The 26645-nt window shown below is 43.0% G+C and overlaps 1 protein-coding gene across 1 annotated transcript in view; it reads right to left on the reverse strand.

Annotated features, from left to right (window-relative positions):
- FAM168B (family with sequence similarity 168 member B) overlaps positions 1-26645 on the reverse strand; it is a gene marked incomplete in the record, with an annotated part of 948287 nt that overhangs the window by 534781 nt on the left and 386861 nt on the right. The window contains 1 exon segment of the mRNA XM_044070175.1: positions 2346-2423. Coding sequence (XP_043926110.1) covers positions 2346-2423 — 78 coding nt within the window.

Consider the following 26645-nt stretch of genomic DNA (forward strand, 5'->3'; position numbering starts at 1 on the left):
ATGTCCTGTGAAGGCTGGCCAGCAATTTCCGACGTTCTTGCTTAACGGCAGTTCATTGGGGTTGACTGGTTCTGCCATGCCACCCTGGGTCATCTGTTTAAGCCGCTAGTTCTCCAGATACATGGGCAGTGAATACAACTGCCTCCTAAGGGTCTTAGGCACAAACTCCTTACAAAAACTACAGAAGTACAGTTGTGAGAAGTACCCGAACAAGACACTGATTATCCTTATGGGGAATCTGTCTCCCACACTGACTTTTTCCCTTCCTGGATTACATGAACTTCAGGTAACCAACGTTAAAAATAAACAAATAAATAAAGACCCTAATGAGGCACTTATCTGACAGCTAGGTATCAGCAAAGTAAAAGGCGTTCAAACAGATTAGCAATTTTAGCATTCAGACTGGCAGCAAAAGATGATCTAGGTAATTGCACTGTACCTCATCTTTATGCCCTCCATCTTGTAGTAAGTGTAACGTACAGCCCATAAAAGATCGAAAAGGCAGGAGATCCCTAAGGTAAAGAATACTGCAACAGGAGTAGGAAGACATCTGTTTAAATCATTTGTGAGGCTTAATCGTCAAACTTGCTTTCATGTTTGGATTAACGGAATACTATAACAATGTAAAAAAAAATATTAAGGTTTGTATGTGAGGTAGTTCTACCCTGAGGCTCCCAAGTAAATATGCCATAGGTTCAGTGAGGTCTAGTTAGCAAATTAAAGCCTAGATCTGTGACAGAGAAGTAATGCCCAGACTATGATCCAATTCTCACAAGTAGCGTGGGCTCTGTACAGTAAAAGGCAGGGAATAGGAGAGTGGAAGTGAGCAGCTATTATTAGCTTGATAATTTTTTTTGGGGGGGGGGGGGCTTCGTTCGGCTTGCATGCTGCTGAAATATCCAAGCCCAGGAACACAGATATGGTAATCCCAAACTAGTGATGGCATCCCTCATTAGTGTGACTGAAGTACACATATGCAGAGGTCCCACCATGACACAGGTGCTAATGTCAGGAACCAAAGATCGGGTCTGGGGCTCACTGGAAATACTAACTGATGAGATGCCAGTGAGAGACAAACCACCTCTCTGTGACTGTCTGAATGACAGCCCCCACCAGTCAGCCTATCTCCATCCCAGCAATACTCGGAACAGGACAGCAAATGGGCATAAGAATGATATGGTGAGATCTGAGGGTCAGCAAGGTGCAAAGTTAAAAAGCACCTTAAAAAAAATCTGTAACTAAGATGGTGCAGAAGTGGAACTTGTAGCAAGTTAAATATATATGATCCTTGACAAAATCAAAATTTACCATCTTGGAAAATATAAGGATAGGAGACAAATGATGAATTAAATTAAGTAGTTGCTGTTGACAAATCAAGGAAAGGTAAGTGATTAATGCAGATGCATCAGAATTACTTAACTCCTTCAAATATACTCCAGAGATCAAAAAATCCTTGTACGTTATCTGTGTGTGAATGCCAAGAAAGAAAACAAGCTAAACATTTCAAAAAGAAATGTCACTGAGATATATTAACTGTGTGGATCTGGAATGCCATGTGCTAGATTTAAAAAAATACTTACAAAGAATGCATGCAAATTACAATTATTTCACATTTACAAACTTCATGATTCCACACTTTTTACCCAATGTTTACCCCTCCCTCTCCCATGGATAATGCAAGTTTATACAGCATCTTGTCACTTCTTACTATTAAGCTATGTCCTGCTGATGTGACTCAACATCATAAAAGTTTCCTCTGCTAGGAAAGATATTTGGTCTTGGTATTCGTTTAATTACAGGCCTATTCTAACAAAAGACCAGCAGTTTTAGTACAATGCCAACTGTGCTGTTTTCAAGTGTGGCTGTATGCCTGCATTGTGTTACTGACTTCAGAGGCTACTGATAAAACAGGATTAAAATAAGAAACCAAGTGGTGAAAATCTCCTTAAATGAACTATCACAGAAATCCCTTTTTTGACTTTCATTAACTAATCTGCACTGTAAAGTAACAAAAGTGAAACATTTCAGCTACATATTAACAGAGCTGTCTGCACATTGACCAATGACCTATTCTACTAAGATTCTACAACACAAATTTTTCTTAATCCTCAGAAACATTAACAGTGCTTAGATACAAGTCTAATGTTTACACAATTTTCTATGGGGAAATGCAGAACACATGAACAAAACCACTAGAAAGTTCAAATATACAACTGTTTGCTGAATCACACACACAGTTTAGAAAATGGATGAAGCTATGCAGTGTTGTTCTTTCATTTTACAAATTCCCCTTAAAGAGTATCGCAAAAATAATCTGTACTCTCAAGTACAGTCATTTGTCCTACCTGTCTGGAAAGTAGGATTTGCCCCTGGGTACATACTGGGAGAATATGCAGGAGCTGCATAGCCTACTGGGAAACCAGCTGAAAGAAAACATAAAAAGAAAATTAATTTTCAATACAGCAATTTCTTCAATCTGCAGGTACAATTTACAGTATAACAAAAAACTGCAAAAATAAAACATGCATAGACAGACCTACAAGACTTGCAATCTTCAATATCATTTACTACTGGTACCTCAGGCACCAGATCATCAAGTAGGAAAGGCTTTCTCAGTCTGCTTGGGACCTGTCCTCTTCCAATAATTTATCACTCATTTCATTCTGCAGTTATGCTACAATGATGAACACTGGAATGATGAAAGCAAGGACAAGGAAAAGGTTCTATTACAGTGCTGTACACGGAAGAAGAAGAAAAAAAAAAAAGAAGAAGGGCCACACAAGAGCTACAGACAAGCCACACAAAGTGAGAGGATGGAGGGTATGTTACTAAAGGAGGACTTGCCTTTTTAAGGGTCTACTTATATGGCAAGTATGCAACTTGTTACATTTGATAAGAGGGTGTCAGTCTTCAGTAACTTTCCGGAAAAGAGTTCCTAGCTAAATCCTCTTAGGTGACATCCATCATAGGAACATACCACAGCATCCCAGAAGGACCTGCATACCTCTCAACCTCTAAGTGCAACAAATCTGGACAAAGCCTAAAATACTGGGGGGGACAGAGGTCCAAAAATACAGTCTGCAAAAAAGCAATTATAAACTTAGAAAGGTGTTAGAAAAATAAGTTAATGTACTCATCATAACGTTCCATCTGAGCAGTTCTATTTCATTTGTCTTCAACCTGTGGGTCCTTGGATCCATAACGGATCTGACACGGCCGCATTTTCCAGCTACGGCTCCAAGCTCCATGCTCCTCCCCCTACCCATAATGCCACCAGTCTCCCTTCTCCCTTCAGATTGAGTTTGCTGCCCAACATATAGCCATTACCTGACCATAAAGAGACTTATCCTCCAAGACAACTTACTACCAGATCCCTTAACTCCCAGCATAAGCAAAGACTCTGACAGAAAGGGAGCAGAACAAGGGACATATAGTACCCTCAAGGATAAGGTCAGGGGGAAGGGGGGGGACAGTTTAAGACAAATGAAGTAGAACTACTCAGATGGAACATTATGGTGAGTACATAACTTCTTTACCTGATGTAGTTTACTTCATTTGAAATTCAACCTGTGGGACAGAGTCCCCAGCTACCTAATTCTTGGGATGCCCTCATGGAAGGATATTCCGGAGCACTGCAGAGACTTAAGGATACTCTGAAGATGCAAAAACCAAACGGCTGCAGGTACACTGAGGTGCCCAAAACACACAACAACAGCAAAAGTAAATTAAGGCACCAAAGTTACACACTGGAAATCAGTCACTGTACTTTATTGCAGAAGACAAACGGTAAGCGCTTTCACAACTTAATGTTGCTTCATCAGACCACATCACTACAACTGATGCTTGGTTAAATACTATGACAATTAGTATGACATCACAATTTAAAGAGATATTACTCCACTAACATAAGAACATATATCGATATCCATAAAAAAATGCATAAAATATATAGAAAGATGTGTATTTACACACAATAATATTTAAAAAAGGGGGGAATGTCATCCCTGATGGTTATTAAAATATACATATACACACACATTTTGTGCACATATAACCATAACAGTACAATAAAAAATATATAAAAAACTCATATTTAGTGTTTAAGGTGCCTTGCCTTAAGGTAAGGAACTAATGAGGTGCAGCCATTCAAACCAGGATATCTATCTGCTTGTAATTTAGTGATCCATTGTTCTAATTCTTCAGTGTGGTTTTCTACATTACCACCTCTGTTTGTCCTTACTATTTGTTGCAAGATTAAAAATGTAAAACAATGACTACTGTCTGTATTCAGGACATGATTAGCTAGAGCATTTGATTGCTTCTGGTTCCGTATGTCCCTTATATGTTCTAACATTCTTTCTTTAAAACTCCTATTTGTTTTGCCTACATAATAGGCATGGCATGCTTGGCAAAAACAAAAATAAACAACAGCGACAATTTTACAATCATAGTAATTCTTCGTATAAAGTTTAAAACATTTCACAGGATGAATGTACTCATTTTTAGTGCAGACATGCTGACAAGCAGCACAATTCCTGCACGGGAAGGTGCCCTGTCTGTTTGAGAGATTTTTTTCTAAAAGACTGTTCTCTATTACAGAGCTGCTGCTTTAAAGACACATTATTTCTAAAACTGAAGTTTGGGGTGTCACCAACTGTGGAAACCAGACCTGGTATTTCATGTAATAAGTGCCAATTCTTTTTAATAATTTCCGTATACTTATTGATGTCACTTGCAAATCTAAACACTATTCTAAACGTATTTCTATCAATACTTGTATCAGCACTATAAGAGCTCATGTATGGTTTACATCTTGTAGATCTCAATTTCCATGCATCTGCTATCACTCTAGTGATTTCTGAGCTAGAATAGCCTCGTTTGAAATTCGTCTTGTAACTTATTTAAAGCAACTACTGCCTCTTCATCATTATTATGTAGGCGTAGGGTTCTATAGACTTGTCCTTTGAGGACATTTCTAGGTATGTGTCTCGGGTGCATGCTTGACCTGTAAAGACCGGCATTAGTTCTTGTGGGTTTGTGATAAATACTGGTTCTTATCTGCTTTAAATCAGTAAGGGTGACACTCACATCCAAGAAATCAACACATGTATCAGAAAAAGTAAAAGTAAACTTCAAAAAGTCTGTAGTACTATGCAGGTAATCAATGAAATTACTGATATTTTCACCATGCCCTTTCCACAAGACAAAAACATCATCCACGAAACGGACGTACCAGAGAATGTAGCCAAAAAATGGGTTAACATCTGACAAAACATATTGTTCTTCCCATCGTACTAGTGATAGATTGGCGTAGCTATTTGCACACAAAGTGCCCATAGCCACGCCAATCTTCTGTAGAAAAAATTGATCCTGAAAAGTTACAAGGTTATTTCCAAGTATAATCTCCAATTGTGCACAGACTAGCATAATCTTATTAGTAGTCAGCTTCTTATTCATATCGATGAATTCTCTTATTCTATCAATACCCCAAACATTTGGAATACTAGTAAAAAGAGATTCAATGTCCATGGTAAGGAATACAAATTCTTCATCATTATCAATGGTTTCCATTCTATTTTGCAACCGCTTTTAAAACATTTTTGTGTCTCTAAGAACTGTATAACAACTATCCAAGAACTCATGTAAAATGCCTTCTACATAAATAGATAGAGGCTCAGTGCACCATCCTGCTCCTGATACGATGGGGCGTAAAGGAGGAACTGTGGGATGTTTATGGATTTTAGGGAGTCCATAAATCCTAGGAACTAGAGGTTTTTGTACTGAAAAATAATTGAATAAGGATTCATCAATTAATCCTGTAATCAGTAAATCAAACACTAAAAAAGACACTTTATCAGTGATAGCAATTACAGCTGTTTTTGTCAGCATTTGATAGGTACAAGTATCTAATAGCAAAACCTTCATCTGGTTAACATATAAATCTTTGTCCATTAATACAATTTTACCACCTTTATCTGCTTGTTTAATAATAAGAGAATGTAAATCCTGCAATTCATGTAGAGCCCTATATTCTCCTGTATTTAAATTATGAAAGGTGCAGCCTTGCGTACCAGGAGTATAAGCTTCATTAAAAGCATTTTCACAGATATCTAAAAATCTTTGTATGCCTGAAGGGGTGGGAGGTACAAAAGTGCTAGGTTTCTTGTATATATTTACACTGACATTTTCATTATTACGAAACATGCATTTTAATGATAAATTCCTACCAAGCAATTTCAAGTCTGTTAGCATTTCAGTTAAATCTGCCTTCTTGGCAGGTATAAAAGATAATCCCTTATTAAGCAAACTGTTTTGTTCATTAGTTAGAGTAAAGGAAGAAATGTTAATAATAAGATCAGTTTTTACATCCTCCTTTTCTTTGAAAAGTGTGCAGTTCTGTCCATTTGATATTCCCTTGCTGTCTTTCCCATATTGGGATTGCTTTTGGCTCGAGCTCTGAAAGGAAGAGCTGCTTTCAAAGTGAATTCTCCCACGTTCAAATTCTCTAAAAAAACACTAGTATCTGTAGCATTTGCTTGTGAAGTGTCTATTGGAGTCTTACCTATAGTGTTTGCATTCCTTCGTTTTTCTGACTTCGAATTTTTATCCATATGCGATGTAGATGTGTTCCCATTCACTGTAGAAGCAAAAGATGCAACTTGGAGAGTAGAAACACTAGAGTTTACATGGTCTTGGTCAGTTTGTTGTATTGCCATGCTTTCCCTCATCTCAGTAGCTTTAAAACAGGAAGTGGAAGCCTGTGTCTCAGTATTTAGTGTCCTACTTGTTCCTCTGTTCACTGTAGCAGGATTATACAAAGGGGTTCTATTTATAGGGTCTCTCGGCCATGAGAAGACATTATTGTTGCTAAAATCAGTTTTATCTCTGTTTAATTTATTTAATTTAACATTTTGAAGCTTTTTCTCATAGGCACTAATGCTTTCATGCAACTGGCCCATTTTATTAAGGGTAATAGTAGCAGGAAAGGTTACAGATATCTGGTTTTCTAGTGTCACAATTTCAGTTTTCAGCTCAGTTAAGGATACTCTACCTTCTAGAAACTAAATCCAGCTTATAATGAAAAATAAAGGTGTGAGATGAGGCCAAGTGGCAGCTGAATAAATATCATCCAAAGAGACCCTAGACCAAAAGGACGCAGACATAGCCATGGATAGGGTCCAATGAGTCTTCACCTTTCATGAAAGGGACAAACCTCTATCCGAATAAGCCCGGGCAATGCATAGAGAAACTAAGCGGGCAATAGTCACTTTTGAAACCGGCTTGGCATAGGACACAAAGTTGAGCAGACTTGCGTAAAGATTTAGTCCTGTGTAAATAAATCTCAACCGCCTATGAACATATAAACAAACAATGTAATGTGTGCTCCCATTTGTTCTGATAGTTAGGAAAAAAATACTGGCAAATTGACAGTCTGATATTAGCCTCCAAGGTTACTTTAGGAAAAAAAGACGGATTAGTATGTAGATGGCAACCAGAAAACCAGTTTTCCAGGTCAAAAATTGCAGACCCAAAGAGGCTGCAGGTTCAAAGGGAGGGGAAATCAAAGCCTGCAACAACAAAATAAGGTTCCACGGAGGAACGGGATCCTTGCTGGAGGTCTGAGGAGGAAGACACCTTTGAGAAAGGTCTTACAGACTTTCCTAGAAACTAAAGACGACATATCCACACCAGCATGAAAATTAGAAATTGCGGCTAGTTGTACATTCACTGTAGAAGAACTAGCTCCTTGATGAAAAATGCTAGCTAAAAATGCTAGAACCGGTGGAACTGGTGCAGTGAAAGGATCCAAAGACCTCTGAACGGCCCACATCGAAAAATGTTTCCATTTACTGCGAGAACATTTAATAGTGGACTACTTATGAGCCGCCGCCCACCCACCCAGAATGGATTTAACTGGAGAAGACAAACCGGGAGTCCTAAGAATCATGGGAAAGTACAGTTGTGTACACTTACCATAAATGTAGATGTTCGAGTGTAGTCACTGTTACAGTCATTACATTTGGGGTAATCTGCTTGCAGGATGCCCTCAGTCGGCCTGAATATCAAAGTCTTGGGTCCTGCGTCGGTTGATGTCTCCACTTCCATGACGTTAGGTCGTCAGGGGTGTAAAACATGCAGCCGATGCCATTTTATTCAGTTTTTCTTGCCTCGGATGTCAGGTGACCCCAAAATGGGGAGCAAAATTAAATACATCTACATCTATATATCTATATCATATATATATATATATATATATATATATATATATATATACACACATATATACATATATATCTACATCTATATATCTATATCATATATATATGTATAAAATCTATATATATATATATACACACACACACACACACACACACACACACATATATATATATATATATATATATATATATATATATATATATATATATATATATATATATATATATATATACACACACACACACACACACACATATATATATATATATATATATATATATATATATATATATATATATATATATATATATATATACACACACACACACACACACATATATATATATATATATATATATATATATATATACACATATATATATATATATATATATATACACACACACACATATATATATATATATATATATATATACATACACATATACATATATATACACACACACACATACATAAACAGCAATATATAAGTAAATGCATTTTTAGCAACATAAAATTTACCTTCATCTAAAAGCAAAAATACACCACAAAGCCTTTAGAATATAGTGAAGGAAAGAGAAGTTCTAGAAAAATGGGGGATAGCGGGTGGGTAACCAGGACTGCAACAGTGAATGCACTCGAACATCTACATTTATGGTAAGTGTACCCAACTGTACTATGTTCTTCCTGTTTCACTGATGCAGTCATTACATTTGGGTAGAATCCCAAAGCTATGGATGGGAGGATGGAGCTAAATACCATTAGGAGCGGCTATAAGGCCTTGCAGAACTGCAGTGGCAAAGACTGCCCTGGACTTAGAGCGGCAAATGATAATGCTTTGTAAAAGTATGAACAGAGCTCCAAGTAACAGCTTCTAGAATGTCTATGGTTGGAACTCCTCTGAGAAAAGCTTCTGAGGTAGAGGCAGCCCTGGTGGAATGCAACCGGATTCCCTTGGGCACTGGATTACCATGATGCAAGTAACGGAAACAAATGCAGTGGCTTATCCACTTAGAAACAGTCTGCGTTGATATAGCTTTCCCCTCTGATCCTGCAGCAAATGCCACCAGTAGTTGCTCAGACTTTCTTAGAGATTTCGTCCTGTTTAAGTAGAATCTTAGTTGTCTGTGTACGTCCAATGAATGCAGAATCCGTTCCCCCTTGTTCTGCGGATTTGGGTAAAATGTTGGCAGGTGAATAGTTTGGTTAAGAGCCACACTGGATACCACCTTAGGCATAAAGGAAGGTTGGTCCTGAGGGACACCCAGTCCGGGAAAAATGTAATAAAAGGCTCCACAGACATGAGGGCCTGTAGTTCTGAAACCCTTCTTGGTGAAGTGATTGCCAAAAGGAAAGCTGTTTTCCAAGATAAAAACATTATATCCACTGTAGCTGCTAGTTCAAAAGGAGGCAGGGTGAGTTTTTCCAGCATAAAATTGAGGTCCCATGCAGGAGTTGGTGATCTTCTGGGAGTCCTTAAATTTCGGGCCCATCTAAGATACTGTTTTAGCAGAGGATGAGAAAAGATGGAAGGCTCCGTGTTGCAATGAGCCGAGACGGCAGAGGCATGGAGTTTTATTGAAGAAAAAGATAGGCCCTTGTCAAGTATTGTAAAATCTGAGGAATATTTGGTTTTGCTGTGTCCGTTCCTTGTGCTTGGTTCCAAGCACAGAAACTCTTCCATTTATCAGCATAAGATTTTCTAGTACTAGGCCTTCTGGCTTCCAAAATGACATCCATCACAGATTTACTGAGAGGTGTTGTTTGAATTATTACATGATCAGCCATGCTGCCAGGTTCAGAGTTTGGAGCAGAGTGTGCAGAATTTGAATGTTCTGCTGAGACAGTAGATGAGGTATCTGAGGCAACTACCAAGGAGGGAGTTGAGACATATTCAATACAATTGGGTACCAGTGCTGGCGAGGCCAGTCCGGAGCAATTAGGATCATTTTTGTTTTTTCCTGTCTGATCTTTAGTAAGACCTTGGGGAGAAGAGGCAGAGGAGGAAAGACGTAGACTGACATGTTTTTCCAACTGAAGGATAGGGTATCCACTTTCCATACTAGTCTGTTGTAAGTCCTTGTGCAGAATTTGTCCAGTTGATAATTTTGGGGAAGAGGCAAATAGATCTATGTCTGGGCACCGCCCCTTTTCTGCATTACCATGCTGAAGACTTGTGGATCCAGTTTCCACTCGTGAGGGTCCATAAGATTTCTGCTTGGGTAGTCTGCCAGAGTATTTTGTTTTCCTGGCAGGAATTGAGCTTGAAGATGTACTTGGAAGTCAAGGCTGTGTCCCACAATGCCATGGCTAGTCTGCAAAGGGAGTAGGAATGTGTACCGCCCTGCTTGTTTATGTACCACATAAAGTACAGTTTTGTACCTACCATAAATGTAGATGTTCGAGTGCTAATACAGTTGCAGTCATAACAGATGGGTTATCCTGCCGTCAGGTGGGTCCTCGGTCGGCCGAATTCCAAAGTCTAGGTCCGGCGTCGGATGTCGTCGCTTCTTCCCTGACGTCAGTGCGGCAGGGGTATAAAATAAAGTACAGTTTTGTACCTACCATAAATGTAGATGTCCGATAGGCATGCATCTGCAGTCCTTACAAATGGGTTGTCCTGTCGTCAGGCAGCCCTTGATCGGCGGATTCCAAAGTCTGGGTCTGGCCTCGGCTGGTGTCGCACTTCACCCGATGTCATAGCTGCAGTTATTCGGGTATAAAGGCATCAGCCGACGCCATTTTCCTCAGTGTTTCTTGCCCCAGATGCCAGGTGCCCTCTAGGAAGGCTAAATTTGGATAAATGCAAATGGTTCCAAATAGTAGAGAGCAAACATATATACAAACAAATACACCATAATAGATTCCCCCAGCTAGCTACAAGATGGGCAAATACCCTAGGAGTACCACAGAGGGGAAGGAGGGTGGGTAATCCTGACTGCAGATGCATGCCTATCGGACATCTACATTTATGGTAGGTACAAAACTGTACTATGTCCTTCAAGGATGCATCTGCAGTCCTTACAAATGGGTAGAATACCATAGCCAAACTAGGGGAGGAGGAGAAATAAGATTATGGTGTAGTTAAGATCCCTTGCAAAACAGCAGTGGCAAAACCTGCTCGGGATCTGGAGTATAAAGGTAAATTATAATGCTTGGCAAATGTATGCACGGAGCTCCAAGTAGCAGCCTCTAAAATGTCTTTGGTAGCCACTCCTCGTAAAAAGGCTGTGGTAGTGGCTGTAGCCCTTGTAGAGTGAGGCCTGATGTTTTCTGGAGTTTTCTTCCCATGGTAGGAGTAACAAAATCTAATGCAATTTCCTATCCACTTAGAGATTGTCTGTTTTGAAATTGCTTTTCCTTCCATTCCTGTTGCATATGCTACCAGTAGCTGGTCAGTTTTTCTGTTGCTCTTGGTCCTGTCCAGGTAGTAGCGTAATTGTCTATGTACATCCAAGGTATGCAACAGTCTTTCTCCCCTGTTCTGTGGGTTGGGGAAGAATGTAGGTAGGTGGATAGCTTGATTTAAAGATACCCTGGAGACCACCTTTGGCATAAAAGTAGGATTAGTTCTCATGGACACTCTATCTTGATGGAAGATCAGGAAGGGCTGTACTGCCATTAATGCCTGTAGCTCAGATACCCTTCTTGCTGAAGTGATTGCAAGCAGGAAAGCAGTTTTCCATGATAAGTATTGTAATTCTGCTGTTGCTGCTGGTTCGAAAGGAGGTAGTGTCAACTTTTCTAGCACAAAGTTCAAGTCCCATGCTGGCAATGGTGGCTTCCTAGGTGGTTTTACATTTTAATTCCTCTCAGAAACTGCCTGAGCAGAGGATGTGAGAAGACTGGAGGATCCAAGTTGTATTCTGCTGAAATGGCTGATGCATGAATCTTAATGGAAGCATAGGACAGGCCGTTGTGGAAGAGCTCTGCCAAGTATTCCAGGATGTTAGCTATGTTTACCAGTGACACATTCTCTCCTTTTGCTGTACTCCAAATGAGATATCTTTTCCATTTTGCTGAATAATTTTTTCTTGTTGAGGGTCTGCGAGCCTCCAAGATAATGTCCTTAACCCTTTGAGATAAATCTGGGTTATTTGGTCTTATGCAATGTTCCAGGCAGCCAGCTGCAGTGTTTTCAGGTTTGGATGCAGGGTTTTGAAGTTGTTCTGTGTTAACAGCAAGGGAACTAGGGGCAGAGGCCATATTTGTTCCCGAGACATACTCCTCAGTAATGGGTACCAATGTTGCCTTGGCCAGTATGGAGCTATCAGGATGATCCTTGGACGGTCTTCTTTGATCTTCAATAGCACCTTGTGCATCAAAGGAAGAGGTGGGAATGCATATGCTGTCAGGTTTTTCCAACTGAAAGATAGGGAGTCCACTTTCCAAGCAAGAGGGTGGTACGTCCTTGTGCAGAATTTTTTCAGTTGGTGATTGTGTGGGGATGCAAATAAGTCTATTTCTGGTAGTCCCCATTTCCTTGTAATGGTTTTGAAGATGACCGGATGCAGCATCCATTCGTGGGCATCCGTGGCAGTTCTGCTTAGGATGTCTGCTAGTATATTTTCTTTTCCTGGCACAAAAATTGCTTGTAACTGAATGTTGAAGCTCAGTGCCACATTCCAGAGGTCCATTGTCATCCGGCATAGAGGGTATGAATGTGTGCCTCCCTGTTTGTTGATGTACCACATAACTGTGGTGTTGTCCGTCCTTATCAGCAGTTGACCCTGTCGAAGAAATGGTCTGAATGCTTGAATTGCCAGTTTTACTGCCAGCATTTCCTTTTGATTTATGTGTAGGTGCAGCTGGTCTTGAGTCCATAAGCCTTGTATGCACTTGTCCAGCATGTGTGCCCCCCAACCGAGGTCTGAAGCGTCTGTTGTGATGGTCTGGCTTGGTTGAGTGCTGCGGAAGGGCAGTCCCTTGTTTGTTTGACAGGCCTGAGCCCACCATTGGAATTCTTGCTTCAGGCATGGAATTATTGGAATTTGGGTTTCTAGGCTGTGCTTGTGCTGAGACCATAAATTCCTTAGGTACCACTGTAACTTTATCATATGTAGTCTGGCATGTGGAATCAATATTATGCAGGATGCCATGTAACCGAGAGCTTGCAGGACTTTTCTTGCTGTTAGCTGGTTCTGCTTTGTTAATGCCATGAAGTAGAAAGGGAGTTGCTCCTGTTTTTCTACTGTCAGGCATGCCATTTGTTTTGATGTGTCTAGATCTGCACCCAAGAAGGTTATCCTTTGGGATGGTATCAGCCTTGACTTTTTTATACTGACTGTGTATCCCAGGGCTTGTAGTAGATGAATGACCCTTTGCAAATCTTTTGTTAATTTGTTTTTGTTGTCCGCTTGTAACAGGCAGTCGTCCAGGTAAGGGTAAATTTGAATTCCCTGAAGCCTGCAATGAGCAATTACTGATGCCAGGCATTTCGTGAATACTCTGGGCGCAGTAGATAAGCCAAAGGGCAATGCTGAGAATTGATAATGCTCTGATCCTGCAAGAAATCTGAGGTATCTTCTGCAATTTGGTCGTATGGGGACGTGCAGGTATGCCTCCTTGAGATCTAGAGTTACCAGCCAAGACTCCTTGCCCAGCATGGGAAGAAGCTGCTGTAGGGTCAGTATTTTGAATTTTGGAACAATGAGGTATGTGTTTAAAGCAGACAGGTCGAGAATAGGCCTCCATTGGTTTTCTTTTCTTGGTACCAGGAACAGTCTGGAGTAAAATCCTTGCCCTTGTTCCATAGATGGTACCCTTTCTACAGCTCTCATCCTTAGTAAGTGAGTTATTTGTTCTAGAGCTTCTGTCTTCTGATTTGGAGGTAGGTTTGGCATTCCTCTCTTCCTTGGTAGAGTATGGAAGTGAAACCTGTAACCTTGGTCTATTGTCTGTAAAATCCATTTGTCTCCTGTGATGTAATGCCAGTTTACTGAAAATAAGGCTAGCTTCCCGCCTAAGGGTGCCTCTAGTTGTTCCCTGGTAGGCGGTGCCAGAGCCAAGTCACTGCGATTGTCCTGTGGAAGTGGTGGTGGTGGTGGTGGCTGGATCTGTGGCTGTACCTCGCTGGTTGTTAGCCTGCCACTGACGTCCCCTGTAGGCACCTCTGGATTGACCCCTGCCTCTTGAGCGTCTATTTCTGCCTCTCGGAGCTCTGGAGGTGTCTGGAAAGGACCAATTCTTGGAAGGCCAGTTCCTGCTAAACCTTGGAGGCTGGACCTGCAAGAAATCCTTGACTGTCTGGACAGATTTTGCTTTCTCTTCCACCTTCTTCAGCACCTGCTGTGCAGGGGAGCCAAACAAATTGAGCTTATCCATGGGAGCGTCTAGGAGCTTTGATTTAACATGGTCTGGTAAGGACTGTTCTTTTAACCATGCATGTCTTCTGATCACTGTGCCAGTCATGGCTGATCTAAAGGAAGCATCCAGTGCATCATAGCCGCATTTTAAGGAATGATTACTGACCTGCTGAATGTTATGTACCATTTCCTGTACAGATTTTTTGTCTAATGGTTCATCCGAGGACAGTTTTTTAGTTAACTGGTCTAACATAAATTCCTGATACTGAATCATGTGGAATTGACAGCTCAAGGCGCTAGCTGAAAGAGTAGCAGAAGTGTAAACTTTTTTACCCCATCTCTCTAAGGCCCTAGATTCCCTTTCAGAGGGGAGGGTATTTGGTAGAGGTAGCTGCTACAGCCTTGGGTCCCTGGGAGATAGTTTGGGATCTGCAAAAGGGCCTTATACAAATGATAATGTGTGTCCGAACCCTGTAGTACCTATCGGGCTTAGCAGGGGCGGAGGAAGAGAATCAGGAGCAGTACAAGCATCATTAAAAGCATCATCCACAACAGTAAGTACTGGAGGAATGGCTAAAGGCCTATGCTGTGGCAAATGCAAAAAGGTTCTAAGCTTTTTCCTAGAGTCTGAAAAATCCTGGCCCTGCCATTGAAATTGTTCCCTCATAGCATGCAAGGTTTCCCCAAAAGAAAATTCCTCAGGCGGAGAGGCAGAAGGAATGGACTCTTCTGCATCAGAGTCCTCATAAGGAAAAAAAGGGGCCTCTGGAGGGTCTGAATTATCTGATTCATCAGAGGAACCATCTGAAGAAACTGGCTCAGGGGGCTCTACTCTAGTCCTCTTCTCTGGAGGTGGGTGAGAGGCCCTGTCTGGATGTGGTTGGGATCCCCGGATCAAAGAAATGAGATCCTCTGCTAGACTAAGCATTTGTGAACTAGAACTGGGCCTGTGAGAGGGGGTCTTAGCAGGCACAGTTTTGGTAGTTTTTGCTGCTTTAGCCCTGGCAAAGGCCTTAATCGACATGGATGCAGGAGGCCTAGCAGCTCCACGTGCAGGGGTAGAAACATCCAAAGGGATAGTATCTGATAAATCCTGTGAACCTGCAGGAGCAGGTGGGATTTCAGTAGCAGATTCAGCCAAGCTGGATGAGGCCTCGGTAAGTGGCAAGCTTTCGGCCGAAGGAAGAACCGTGGACTCTGTTTCAGCCGAAACAGAGACACTCATGTTATTTAACCGCGGTTTCGGCCGAAACCGCGGACCACGAGTGTCGGTCCTTTTCCTTGCGTTTTTTGGAAATTTGCGGTCGGAGTATCCGACGGCATAATGTAAGCAAAAGCGGAGCCGAAAATCTCTTCAGCAAATTCAGACCGACGTCTAAGCGTTCGTCGGTTGAAAGAAGCACAGGCTAGACAAGCTGCTACGTCGTGGTCTGGGCCTAAGCAAGGTAAGCAGTAAGAGTGGAAATCTTTATGAGGCATTTGTTTCCCACAATTTAAACAGTTATTCACTTTTTCTGACATCGGCTGAGGCAAGAAAGAGTCCCCAACGGGGTATTTAGCTTTTTAGAAGTCTTCGGTACTTGTAGTAGTAATCTCTGGTTCTGACCGACCGGCACTTGCGAACAGCTTCTGCTTCGGGCGCCACGTGGCAAGAAAGACTAAGGAAAATGGCGTCGGCTGATGCCTTTATACCCGAATAACTGCAGCTATGACGTCGGGTGAAGTGCGACACCAGCCGAGGCCAGACCCAGACTTTGGAATCCGGCCGACCGAAGGGCTGCCTGACGACAGGACAACCCATTTGTAAGGACTGCAGATGCATCCTTGAAGGACATCCAGCCGACGCCATTTTCTTCAGTTTTTCTTGCCCCAGATGTCAGGTGCTCCCAGAAGGAAGGCAAAACATAAACTTATGTAATAATGCAATGTAATATAATCAAAAAACAGTAGTTTGCAAGCAAATACACCATAAAAGAATACCCCAATCAGGTTGTATGAGGAGGTGTTTGTCATTAGGCCTGTCCCAAGAGGGATGGAGGAGGAAACCTGGACTGCAGCTGTATTAGCACTCGAACATCTACATTTATGGTAGGTACAAAACTGTACTATGTTCATCGTGCATACAGCTGCAGTCATAATAGATGGGTAGAATCCCAAAGCTAAAAAGGGGTGGCAGGCACTAAGTGGAACTAGGAGGAGCAAGGATGCCCTGCAAGACTGCTGTGGCAAAGCCTGCTCTAGATTTAGAGTATAGTGGAAGGTGATAGTGCTTGGAGAAAGTGTGCACAGAACTTCAAGTGGCTGCTTCCAAAATATCCTTGGTAAGAACTCCCCTGAGGAAAGCTGCAGAGGTAGCTGTGGTCCTTGTGGAGTGAGATCTGATGCTTGTAGGTACAGTTTTACCATGAAATGATTAACAAAAGCGTATGCAGTGGGCTATCCATTTTGAGATTGTCTGTTTGGAAATAGCCTTTCCTTGAGCACCTGTAGCATAGGACACAAAGAGTTGCTCTGATTTTCTGAATGGCTTTGTCCTGTCCAAATAATAACAAAGTTGTCTGTGAATGTCCAAGGAATGTAGTAGTCTTTCCCCTTTGTTTTGTGGGTTAGGATAAAAAGTAGGTAAGTGGATAGTCTGATTCAAGGCTACACTGGATACTACCTTTGGCATAAAGGAAGGGTTGGTTTATAAGGAAACTCTGTCCTGACGGAAAATGAAAGGTTGCACAGCCATGAGAGCTTGTAGTTCCGAAACCCTGCGTGCTGAGGTGATAGCCAGAAGGAAGGCTGTTTTCCATGACAAATATTGCAGTTCTGTTGAAGCAGCTGGCTCAAATGGAGGCAGGGTCAGTTTTTCTAAAATGAAGTTGAGGTCCCAAGCAGGTACTGGTGGCTTCCTTGGGGATTTTATATTCTTAGCCCCTTTCAGGAACTGTCTTAGGAGAGGATGAGAGAATAAAGGAGGATCAGTGTTGTATTGTGCAGAAATGGCTGAAGCATGGATCTTGATGGAGGAGGAGGAGAGTCCACTGTTTAACATCTCAGCTAGGTACTGTAATATTTGAGGTAAATTTAGTACCCAAAGATTCTGGCCCTTTTTCTGATTCCAGGCACAAAACCGCTTCCATTTGGCAGAGTAGGCTTTTCTAGTAGAAGGCCTTCTGGCCTCCAAGATGACATCCTGCACCTCCTTGGAGAGGAGGGTCTGTTGGGAAATCAAGGACTCCTCCATGCGGCTAGATTGAGGGTTTTCAGCTGACTGTGAAGAGTTTTGAAGTTGTGCTGGGACAACAGAAGAGGCACTACAGGCAGGATCCATGGTGGGGAATGCGTCGGGCTCCTCAGGAGTGGATACCAGTGTTGTCTTGGCCAGTCTGGAGCAATGAGAATCATCTTTGGCCTGTCTGCTCTGGCTTTTAATAGAACTTTGGGCAGCAGAGGAAGAGGTGGAAAGGCATAAACTGTCAATGTTGTCCAACTGAAAGAAAGTGCGTCCACTTTCCAGGCCTGTGGATGATAGGTCTTTGAGCAACATTTTTTCAATTGGTAATTTCTGTGGGTAGCAAAGAGATCTATGTCTGGCCTTCCCCATGCCTGAATTATCTTAGCGAAAACTTGAGGATGCAACTTCCATTCGTGTGGATCTGTCATATTTCTGCTTAGGTTGTCTGCCAGCGTGTTTTCCTTCCCTGGCAGGAATTGTGCTTGAAGTTGGATTTGCAATTCCAGAGTCGTGTTCTAAAGAGACATGGCTAGTCTGCACAGGGGGTATGAATGAGTTCCCCCCTGTTTGTTTATGTACCACATCACTGTGGTGTTGTCTGTCCTTATCAATAGCTGGCCTGGATGCAGTAGGTCTTTGAAGGCCATAATAGCATTTTGCACTGCTAGCATTTCCTTTTGATTGATGTGTAGGTGCTTTTCTCTTTGGAACCATTTGCCCTGAATACACTGATCTCTCATGTGCGCCCCCCAGGCGTAGTCCGAGGCGTCTGTTGTGATGATTTGATTTGCTTGAGGCATGCAGAAGGGGAGACCTATGTTTCTTTGGCATGCTTGAGCCCACCACAGAAATTCCTTTTGAAGACATGGAATGAGTGGTATAATTGTTTCCAAACTGTGGCTGTGTTGAGACCATAAGTTTTTTAGGTACCACTGAAGTTTCCTCATATGCAGCTTTGCACATGGGATCAGCAGTATGCAAGATGCCATGAATCCCAGAGCCTGCAGGACTTTCCTTGCAGTCAGCCTGGTGAAGGTTGCCATTTTTCTGAAGTATTGAGATAGTTGCCCTTGCTTCTCTGGCGTGAGGTAGGCCATCTGAGTGTTTGTATTCAAGCTGGCACCCAGGAAAATTACTGCTTGAGAGGGTATTAGTTTTGATTTCTTTTTGTTGACTGTGTATCCCAGAAAGTTCAACAACTTTATTACAAACGCCAGGTGTTTCAGAAGTATGTGCTTGCTGTCCGCTTGGATCAGGCAGTTGTCCAAATATGGGTATATTCGTATCCCTTGAAGTCTGCAGTAGGCAATTACTGATGCCAGGTATTTCGTGAATACTCTGGGCGCAGTAGATAAGCCAAAGGGCAATGCAGACAATTGATAATGGGTTGAACCTGCAAGAAATCTGAGGTATCTTCTGCAATTTTGTCCAATTGGGACATGCAGGTATGCCTCCTTGAGGTCCAATGTTACCAGCCAAGACTCCTTGCCCAGCATGGGAAGAAGCTACTGTAATGTGAGCATCTTGAATTTTGGCACGAGTAGAAATGTGTTTAGGATGGATAGGTCCAAAATAGGTCTCCAATCTTTTCCCTTCCTTGGTACCAGGAATAGTCTGGAATAAAAACCTTGACCTTGTTCTTGAGTAGGTACCTCTTGAATAGCTTTCATGTCCATGAGATCTGAAATTTGTCTTTGTGCCTCTGCCCTTTGATTGTGTGGCAGGTTTGGCATGCCTCTCTTTTGTGGAAGGGTGTGAAAATGGAATCTGTAGCCTCTGTTTATAATGTCCAGGATCCATTTGTCTTTTGTGACAATATGCCAATTTTTCGAAAATAATACCAGTTTTCCGCCTAAGGGTGCTGCCATTTGAGCCTTGCTTGGCATGCAAAGGGGAAAGTCATTGGGTTTGCTTTCTGAATGGCTGTGAACTATCCTCACCACCTCTGTGTGTAGGAGCTTGCCATTGTCTGCCTCTAAATGATCCTTGAGATTGCCCTCTGCCCCTCGGGCGCCTGTATCTACCTCTTTGGGGTCTGTCCGTGGCTGGAAAGGACCAATTTTTGGAAGGCCAATTTCTACTGAAACGTGGAGGCTGTACCTGTAGAAAATCTTTCACTGTTTGCATTGATTTAGCCTTTTCCTCCTTTTTCTTTAATACCTCCTCAGCTTTAACACCAAATAATACATCTTTTTGTAGAGGGGCATCTAGTAATTTAGCTTTGACATGATCTGGTAAAGTTTGCTCCTTGAGCCAGGCAATGTCTACGTATGACTGATCCTGTAACAGCAGCTCTACATGAGGCCTCTAGAGCATCAAAACCACATTGCAAGGTATGTTTACCCACTTGTTCTGCACTATGCATCAAATCCTGCAACTCCTTCAAGTCTGGTTGTTCAGGTTGTGACATTCTGCTTCTCAACTGTGATAACAGAAACTGTTGGTACTTTAACATATGGAACTGGCAGTTTAATGCCCTCATGGTTAATGTGGCCGAGGTGTATACCTTTTTTCCCCACCTTGCTAAAGATCTGGAATCTCTCTCTGAAGGTAATGGATTTTTAGCAGTGGAGGCCTCAATTCCCTTGGGGCCCTGTGAGATCGTTTCTGGGTCAGCCGCATGGCTTTTGTATAAGAATTGGTGTGAGTCAGGAACCCGGTAGTACCCGTCAGGCTTGACTGGGGCTGGAGGTAAAGAGTCTGGGTTAAGGCAGGCCTCCGAATACACATCATCTAGTATGTCTAAGACAGGAGGTATAGCCAGAGGCCTGTGCTGAGGGAGCAAGAGAAAATCCCTAAGCCTTTTCTTGGAGTCTGAGTACTCTTGGCCTTCCCAGTGGAAGTGTTCCCTCAAGGTATGCAAGGTTTCCCCAAATGAGTAATCCTCAGGGGGGGAGATAGAGGGAATGGACTCCTCTGCATCAGAAAATTCAAAAGGGGAGTATGAATGTTCCTGTTCATCAGAGTGCTCTGAAATAATGGAGGCCTGGTCCGAGGAGGGGGATTCTTCCTCCACTCTGGGCCTTTTGTCCGAGGGGGGTTAAGAACCCCTGATAAGAGTAATTAAATCCTCAGCCATTTTAAGCATCTGTTTTTTTAGGCATGGGGCCTGGAGAAGGGTAGCTTGTCTCTTAGAATGCAAGGCTGCTTTAGACTTAGTGAAAGCCTTGATGGAAAAAGAAGAGGAAGACCTGAAGACACCTTGAGAGGAGGCAGACCTGTCTACATTCTGAGTTTCACCACCTAGAGTGGCTTCGGTATCTGTAGTCAGAGTGTGGGCCGAGGAGCCTGCGACCTCGGGTACAGTAGACACTGCCAATGAAGTGTCGTCGGTAGGCAGGGGCTGCGTAGGCGCCTCGCTGAGAACCGGACCACCTGTAGTCGGCTTTGGCATGGTGTCGGTAGAGGCCGCGGACCTCGTGTGTCGGTCCTTATCTTTGCGTCTTTTAGTCAAAACTGGAGTCGGAGTATCCGATGACATAATGTAGTTACATTTTTTGCCAAAATAGTGCTGGGCGAACTCCGCCCGACGCTTAATGGTGCGTTTGTTGAATGTAGCACAAAAACGACAGACCGAGACGTCGTGGTCTGGGCCTAAGCAAGGAATGCAGAGGGAATGAAAATCCTTATGCGGTATTTGCTTCCCACATGAAATACAATTATTAACTTTGTCTGACATCGGTCTGAGGCAAGAAAAGTTTCCCCAACGGGGTACTTAGCTTTCAAGAAGACTTCGGTTGCAAAATTTTCGTAATTTCAGGAGCTGGCCGAACTACACTTGCGAACTGCTTCTGCTTCGGGCACCGTGCGGCAAGAAAGACTGAAGAAAATGGCGTCGGCTGGTTCTTTTATACCCCTGTCGCACTGACGTCAGGGAAGAAGCGACGACAACCTACGCCGGACCTAGACTTTGGAATTCGGCCGACCGAGGACCCGCCTGACGGCAGAGAACCCCATCTGTTATGACTGCAGCTGTATGCACGATGAACATCTAATGCCCTTGGTCACAGGTTTACCATGGTGTAAGTAGCAGAAACGTATGCAGTTGCTTATCCACTTTTAAACCGTCTGCTTTGAAATAGCCTTTCCTTCTGATCCTGCAGCATATGTCACTAGTAATTGCTCAGTTTTTCTTAGAGCTTTAGTCCTGCTCAAGTAGAACCTTAGCTGTCTGTGTACGTCCAAGGAATACAGAATTCTCTCACCCTTGTTCTGCGGATTTGGATAAAAGGTTGGCAGATGAACTGTTTGGTTAAGAGCCACACTGGAAACCACCTTAGGTATAAATGTAGGATTTGTCTTCAGAGACACCCTGTCTGGGTAAAATATAATGAAAGGCTCTACAGCCATGAGGGCCTGTAGCCCTGAAACTCTTCTTGCTGAAGTAATTGCTAGGAGCAGAGCTGTTTTTCATGATAACAACTTTATATCAGCGGTAGCAGCTGGCTCAAATGGAGGCAGGGTGAGCTTTTCCAACACATAATTGAGGTCCTATACAGGTAATGCTGATGATCTAGGAGGGTTTAAATGTTTGGCTCCTGCAAGATACTTCTTTAGTAAAAGATGAGAAAAGATTGGTGGCTCTGTATTGTAATGAGCCAAAATGGCAGAGGCATGGATTTTAATTGATGAGAAAGATAGGCCTTTGTCAAGCATCTCAGTTAAGTATTGTGATATCTGAGGAATATCTGGTCCTGCTGTACCAGTTCCTTGTGCTTGATTCCAAGCACAGTATATCTTCCATTTATCAGCATAAGATTTTCTAGTACTAGGCCTTCTGGTTTCCAAAATGACATCCATCACAGCTTTACTGAGGTGCTGTTTGTATAACTACAAGATCAGGCAAGTGGTAATGCTTGGTGAAGTTGTGTACAGAACTCCAGGTTGCAGTTTCCAGTATGTCCCTGGTAGGGACTCCCCTGGGAAATGCTGTAGAGGTTGAGGTAGTCCTAGTGGAATGGGTTCTGATCCCCTGTGGGGTAGGTTTTCCTGGTGTTTGTAGCAGAAATGGATACAGTGCGTTATCCATTTGGAGATGGTTTGCTTTGAAATGGCCTTGCCCTCTGCCCCTGTAGCAAAGCTGACCAGCAGCTGGTCACATTTTTTGAACAGTGTAGCCCTGTCAAGTTAGAAGCTAAGCTGTCTGTGCACGCCCAAGGAGTGCAGAATCCTTTCCCCTTTATTTTGTGGATTAAGAAAAAAGGTGGGTAAATGGATGGATTGGTTTAAAGCCACACTGGACATAAATGATGGGTTAGTCCTGAGGGAAACCTTATCCGCATGGAAGATAATGAAGGATTCCACAGCCATAAGGGCCTGCAACTCAGACACTCTTCCTGAAGTGATGACTAGATGTAAGGCTGTTTTCCAAGAGAGGAATTTTAACTCTGCTGTAGCAGCAGGCTCAAAAGGGGGAAGCATGAGCTTCTCTAGTACAAAGTTAAGGTCCCAGGAAGGAGCGGGAGCTCTCCTCAGGGGTCTTAAATTGTTAGCTCTTCTCAGGAACCGTTTGAACAGAGGGGGAGAAAAGAGAGGTGGCTCAGTATAATAATGAGCTGAAATGGCAGAGGCATGAATCTTAATTGATGAGAAGGATGGGCCTTTGTGGAGCAGCTCTGCTAGGTAATCTAGGATTTGAGATAAGGTGGGCTCGGCTGTCTCCTTTCCTTGCGACTGGCTCCAAAAACAGTACCTTCTCCACTTTTCTGAATAGGATTTCCGAGTACTAGGCCTTCTGGCCTCAAGGATGACGTCCAGCACCTGTTTGCTAAGGGTTGCTGGTGGTGTATTCAGGGAATAAGCCAGGCTGCAAGGTTCAGGGTTTGCAGCGGAGATTGCAGAATCTGTACCTCCTGCTGGGTCTGATGTAGATGCCAGGCTGGCACTGCTGTCAGACTGCGTAGGAATGGGTACCAGTGCTGGTGGGGCCAGTCTGGTGCAATAAGGACTGTCCTTGGTCTGTCCTGTTTGATCTTGACTAGTACTTTTGAGAAGAGGGGCAGAGGGTAAAAGGCATAAATTGAGAGGTTTTTTTCCCATATAAAAGATAGGGCATCCACTTTCCATGCTTGGCTGTGGGGATTTCTGGTGCAAAATTCGCTCAACTGATGGTTTTGGGGGGAGGCAAAGAGGTCCACCTCTGATGTCCCCCATCTGTGGGTTAGACGTTTGAATGAGTTGGGTTCCAGTTTCCACTCGTGTGGGTCCAGTAGATTTCTGCTCAAGTCTGCCAGTGAATTTTGTTTGCCTGGCAGGCAATGAGCTTGCAGGTGTAGTTGGTTGCTCAAGGCTGTGTTCCGCAGGGCCATGGCTGACCTGCAGAGTGGGTAGGAATGAGTTCCCACCTGCTTATGTACCACATAAAGTACACTTGTGTACACTTACCATAAATGTAGATGTTAGAGTGTCTTCACTGTTGCAGACATCACTGTACGGTTCTTCCTGCCGGCAGGCAGCCCTCGGTTGGCCACAATCCCAAAGTCTGGGTCCGGCGTCAGCTGTTCAGTCATGCTCCCTGACGTCAGAGAGCCAGGAGTACAAAGCTGCCAGCTGACGCCATGTTCTCCAGTTTTTCTTGCCCCAGATGTCAGGTGCCCAAAAGTGAAGGCTAATAGTAAAAAACAAAATTGTAACATACAACAAACTCCATACCCTGTAGCAAATACACCTCAGAAGAAGGGTGAAGTAGGAAACCACACTAATGAAAGTATAAGAGGGGACAGGAGGGTGGGTAACCCAGACTGCAACAGTGAAGACACTCGAACATCTATATTTATGGTAAGTGTACACAACTGTACTATGTTCATCGTGTTTCACTGTTGCAGTCATCACTGTAGGGTTGAATCCCAAAGCTGAGATAAAGGGTGGGGGTCATAGAGTAGAAGGGGCGGCTAGGAGGCCCTGCAAGACTGCAGAAGCAAAGCCTGCCCTAGACTTAGAGTAAAGAGGGAGATTATAGTGCTTAGAGAAAGTATGCACTGAACTCAAGTTGCAGCTTCCAAAATATATTTGGTAGGTACTACCCTGAGAAAGGCAGCTGAAGTAGCAGCAGCTCTGGTAGAGTGAGTCCTAATTTTTCCTGGGATTTGCTTTCAATGATGAGAGTAACAAAACCGGATTCCATGAGCAATCCATTTAGAAATGGTCTGTTTTGAAATAGCTTTGCCTTGGGAATTTGTTGCTTAAGAAACAAACAGTTGCTCTGTTTTCCTGATATCCTTGGTTCTGTCCAGGTAAAAACGAAGTTGCCTGTGTACATCCAAGGAATGCAAGATCCTTTCCCCCTTATTTTGTGGATTAGTGAAAAAAGTTGGCAGGTGAATAGCTTGATTTAAAGCCATTTTGGAAACCACTTTAGGTATCAAAGTAGGATTAGTCCTTAAAGACACCCTGTCTTGATGAAAAATAATATAAGGTTCCACAGCCATGAGTGCTTGTAACTCTGAGACGCTCCTGGCTGAAGTCAAAGTCAGTAGGATAGCTGTCTTCCATGATAAATACTTAATATCAGATGTGGCAGCAGGCTCAAAAGGAGGCAGAGTGAGTTTTTCCAGAACATAGTTGAGGTCCCAGGCAGGTATGGGTGGTGTCCTAGGGGGCCTTAAATTCTTTGCTCCTCTGAGATATTGTTTCAGAAGTGGATGTGAAAAGATTGGAGGATCTGTTTTGTAATGTACAGAGATAGCTGAGGCATGTATTTTATTGAGGAGAAGGATAAACCCTTATGTAGCATGTCTGTCAGGTAATGTAAAATCAATGGGATATTAGGAATGAGAGGATCCGAATCCTGAGCATGCATCAAGGTGCAAAATCTCTTCCATTTACCTGTATAAGATTTTCTAGTGCTAGGCCATCTGGCTTCTAATTTGACATCCATGACCTGTTTGGGAAGGGTAGGATTAATCATAGACCCCGAATACGCTAGGCTGCCAGGCTGAGAGTTTTGATATAAGAGTGCAGAACCTGGCCCTGGTGTTGGGACAAAAGATTTGGAATTTGAGGTAAAATCCAAGGAGGCTCCTGGGATAAATTCATCAGTGTTGAGTACCAAAACTGACAAGGCCAATTTGGGGCCAGTTAAAATCATCTTGGGTTTGTCCTGCTTGATCTTTAATAACACCCGTGGAAGAGGAGGTAGTGGAGGAAAGGCATACCCCGAGAGGTTCCTCCAACTGAATGAGAGAGCATCCACTTTCCATGCTAGTTTGTGAAATGTCCTTACGCAAAAAATCTGTAACTGGTGGTTGAGGGGGGATGCAAATAAATCTATGTCCGGGCAGCCCCAGGCTTCTGTAATCATCTTGAAAATTTGGGTGTCTAGCATCCACTCGTGTGGGTCTGACAGGTTCCTGCTCAGGCTGTCTGCCAGAATATTTTGTTTCCCTGGCAGGAACTGAGCTTGTAGATCCACTTTGCAAGCTAGTGCTGTGTTCCATAGAGTCATGGCTAGTCTGCAAAGGGGGTAGGAGTGTGAACCCCCTTGCTTGTTTACGTACCACATAACTGTGGTGTTGTCTGTCCGTATCAGTAGTTGTCCTGGCTGTAGAAGATCCCTGAAAGCCAAGAGGACATTCTGTACGGCTAACATCTCTTTTAAATTGCTATGTAGGTGCTTCTGATCCTCTGTCCAAAAACCTTGCAGGCCTTTCCCCTGCAAGTGGGCTCCCCATGTGTAATCCGAGGCGTCCGTGGTTAACCCTTGACTGGAGGCAGACTGAAGGCTTTCCCTTTGTTGTGAAGACATGCCATGGTCCACCAATGGAGTTCCTTTTGTAGGCAAGGCAAGACAGCAATCTGTGTGTCTAAACAGCAACCTGTGTGTCTAGACTGTGGCAATGCTGGGACCATACACTTTTTAGGTACCATTGTATTTTTCTCATATGTAGTCTTGCATATGG

The sequence above is a fragment of the Protopterus annectens genome, chromosome 4.part1, assembly GCF_019279795.1.
Source record: "Protopterus annectens isolate FY-2018-M chromosome 4.part1, PAN1.0, whole genome shotgun sequence".
Lineage (NCBI taxonomy): Eukaryota > Metazoa > Chordata > Ceratodontiformes > Protopteridae > Protopterus > Protopterus annectens.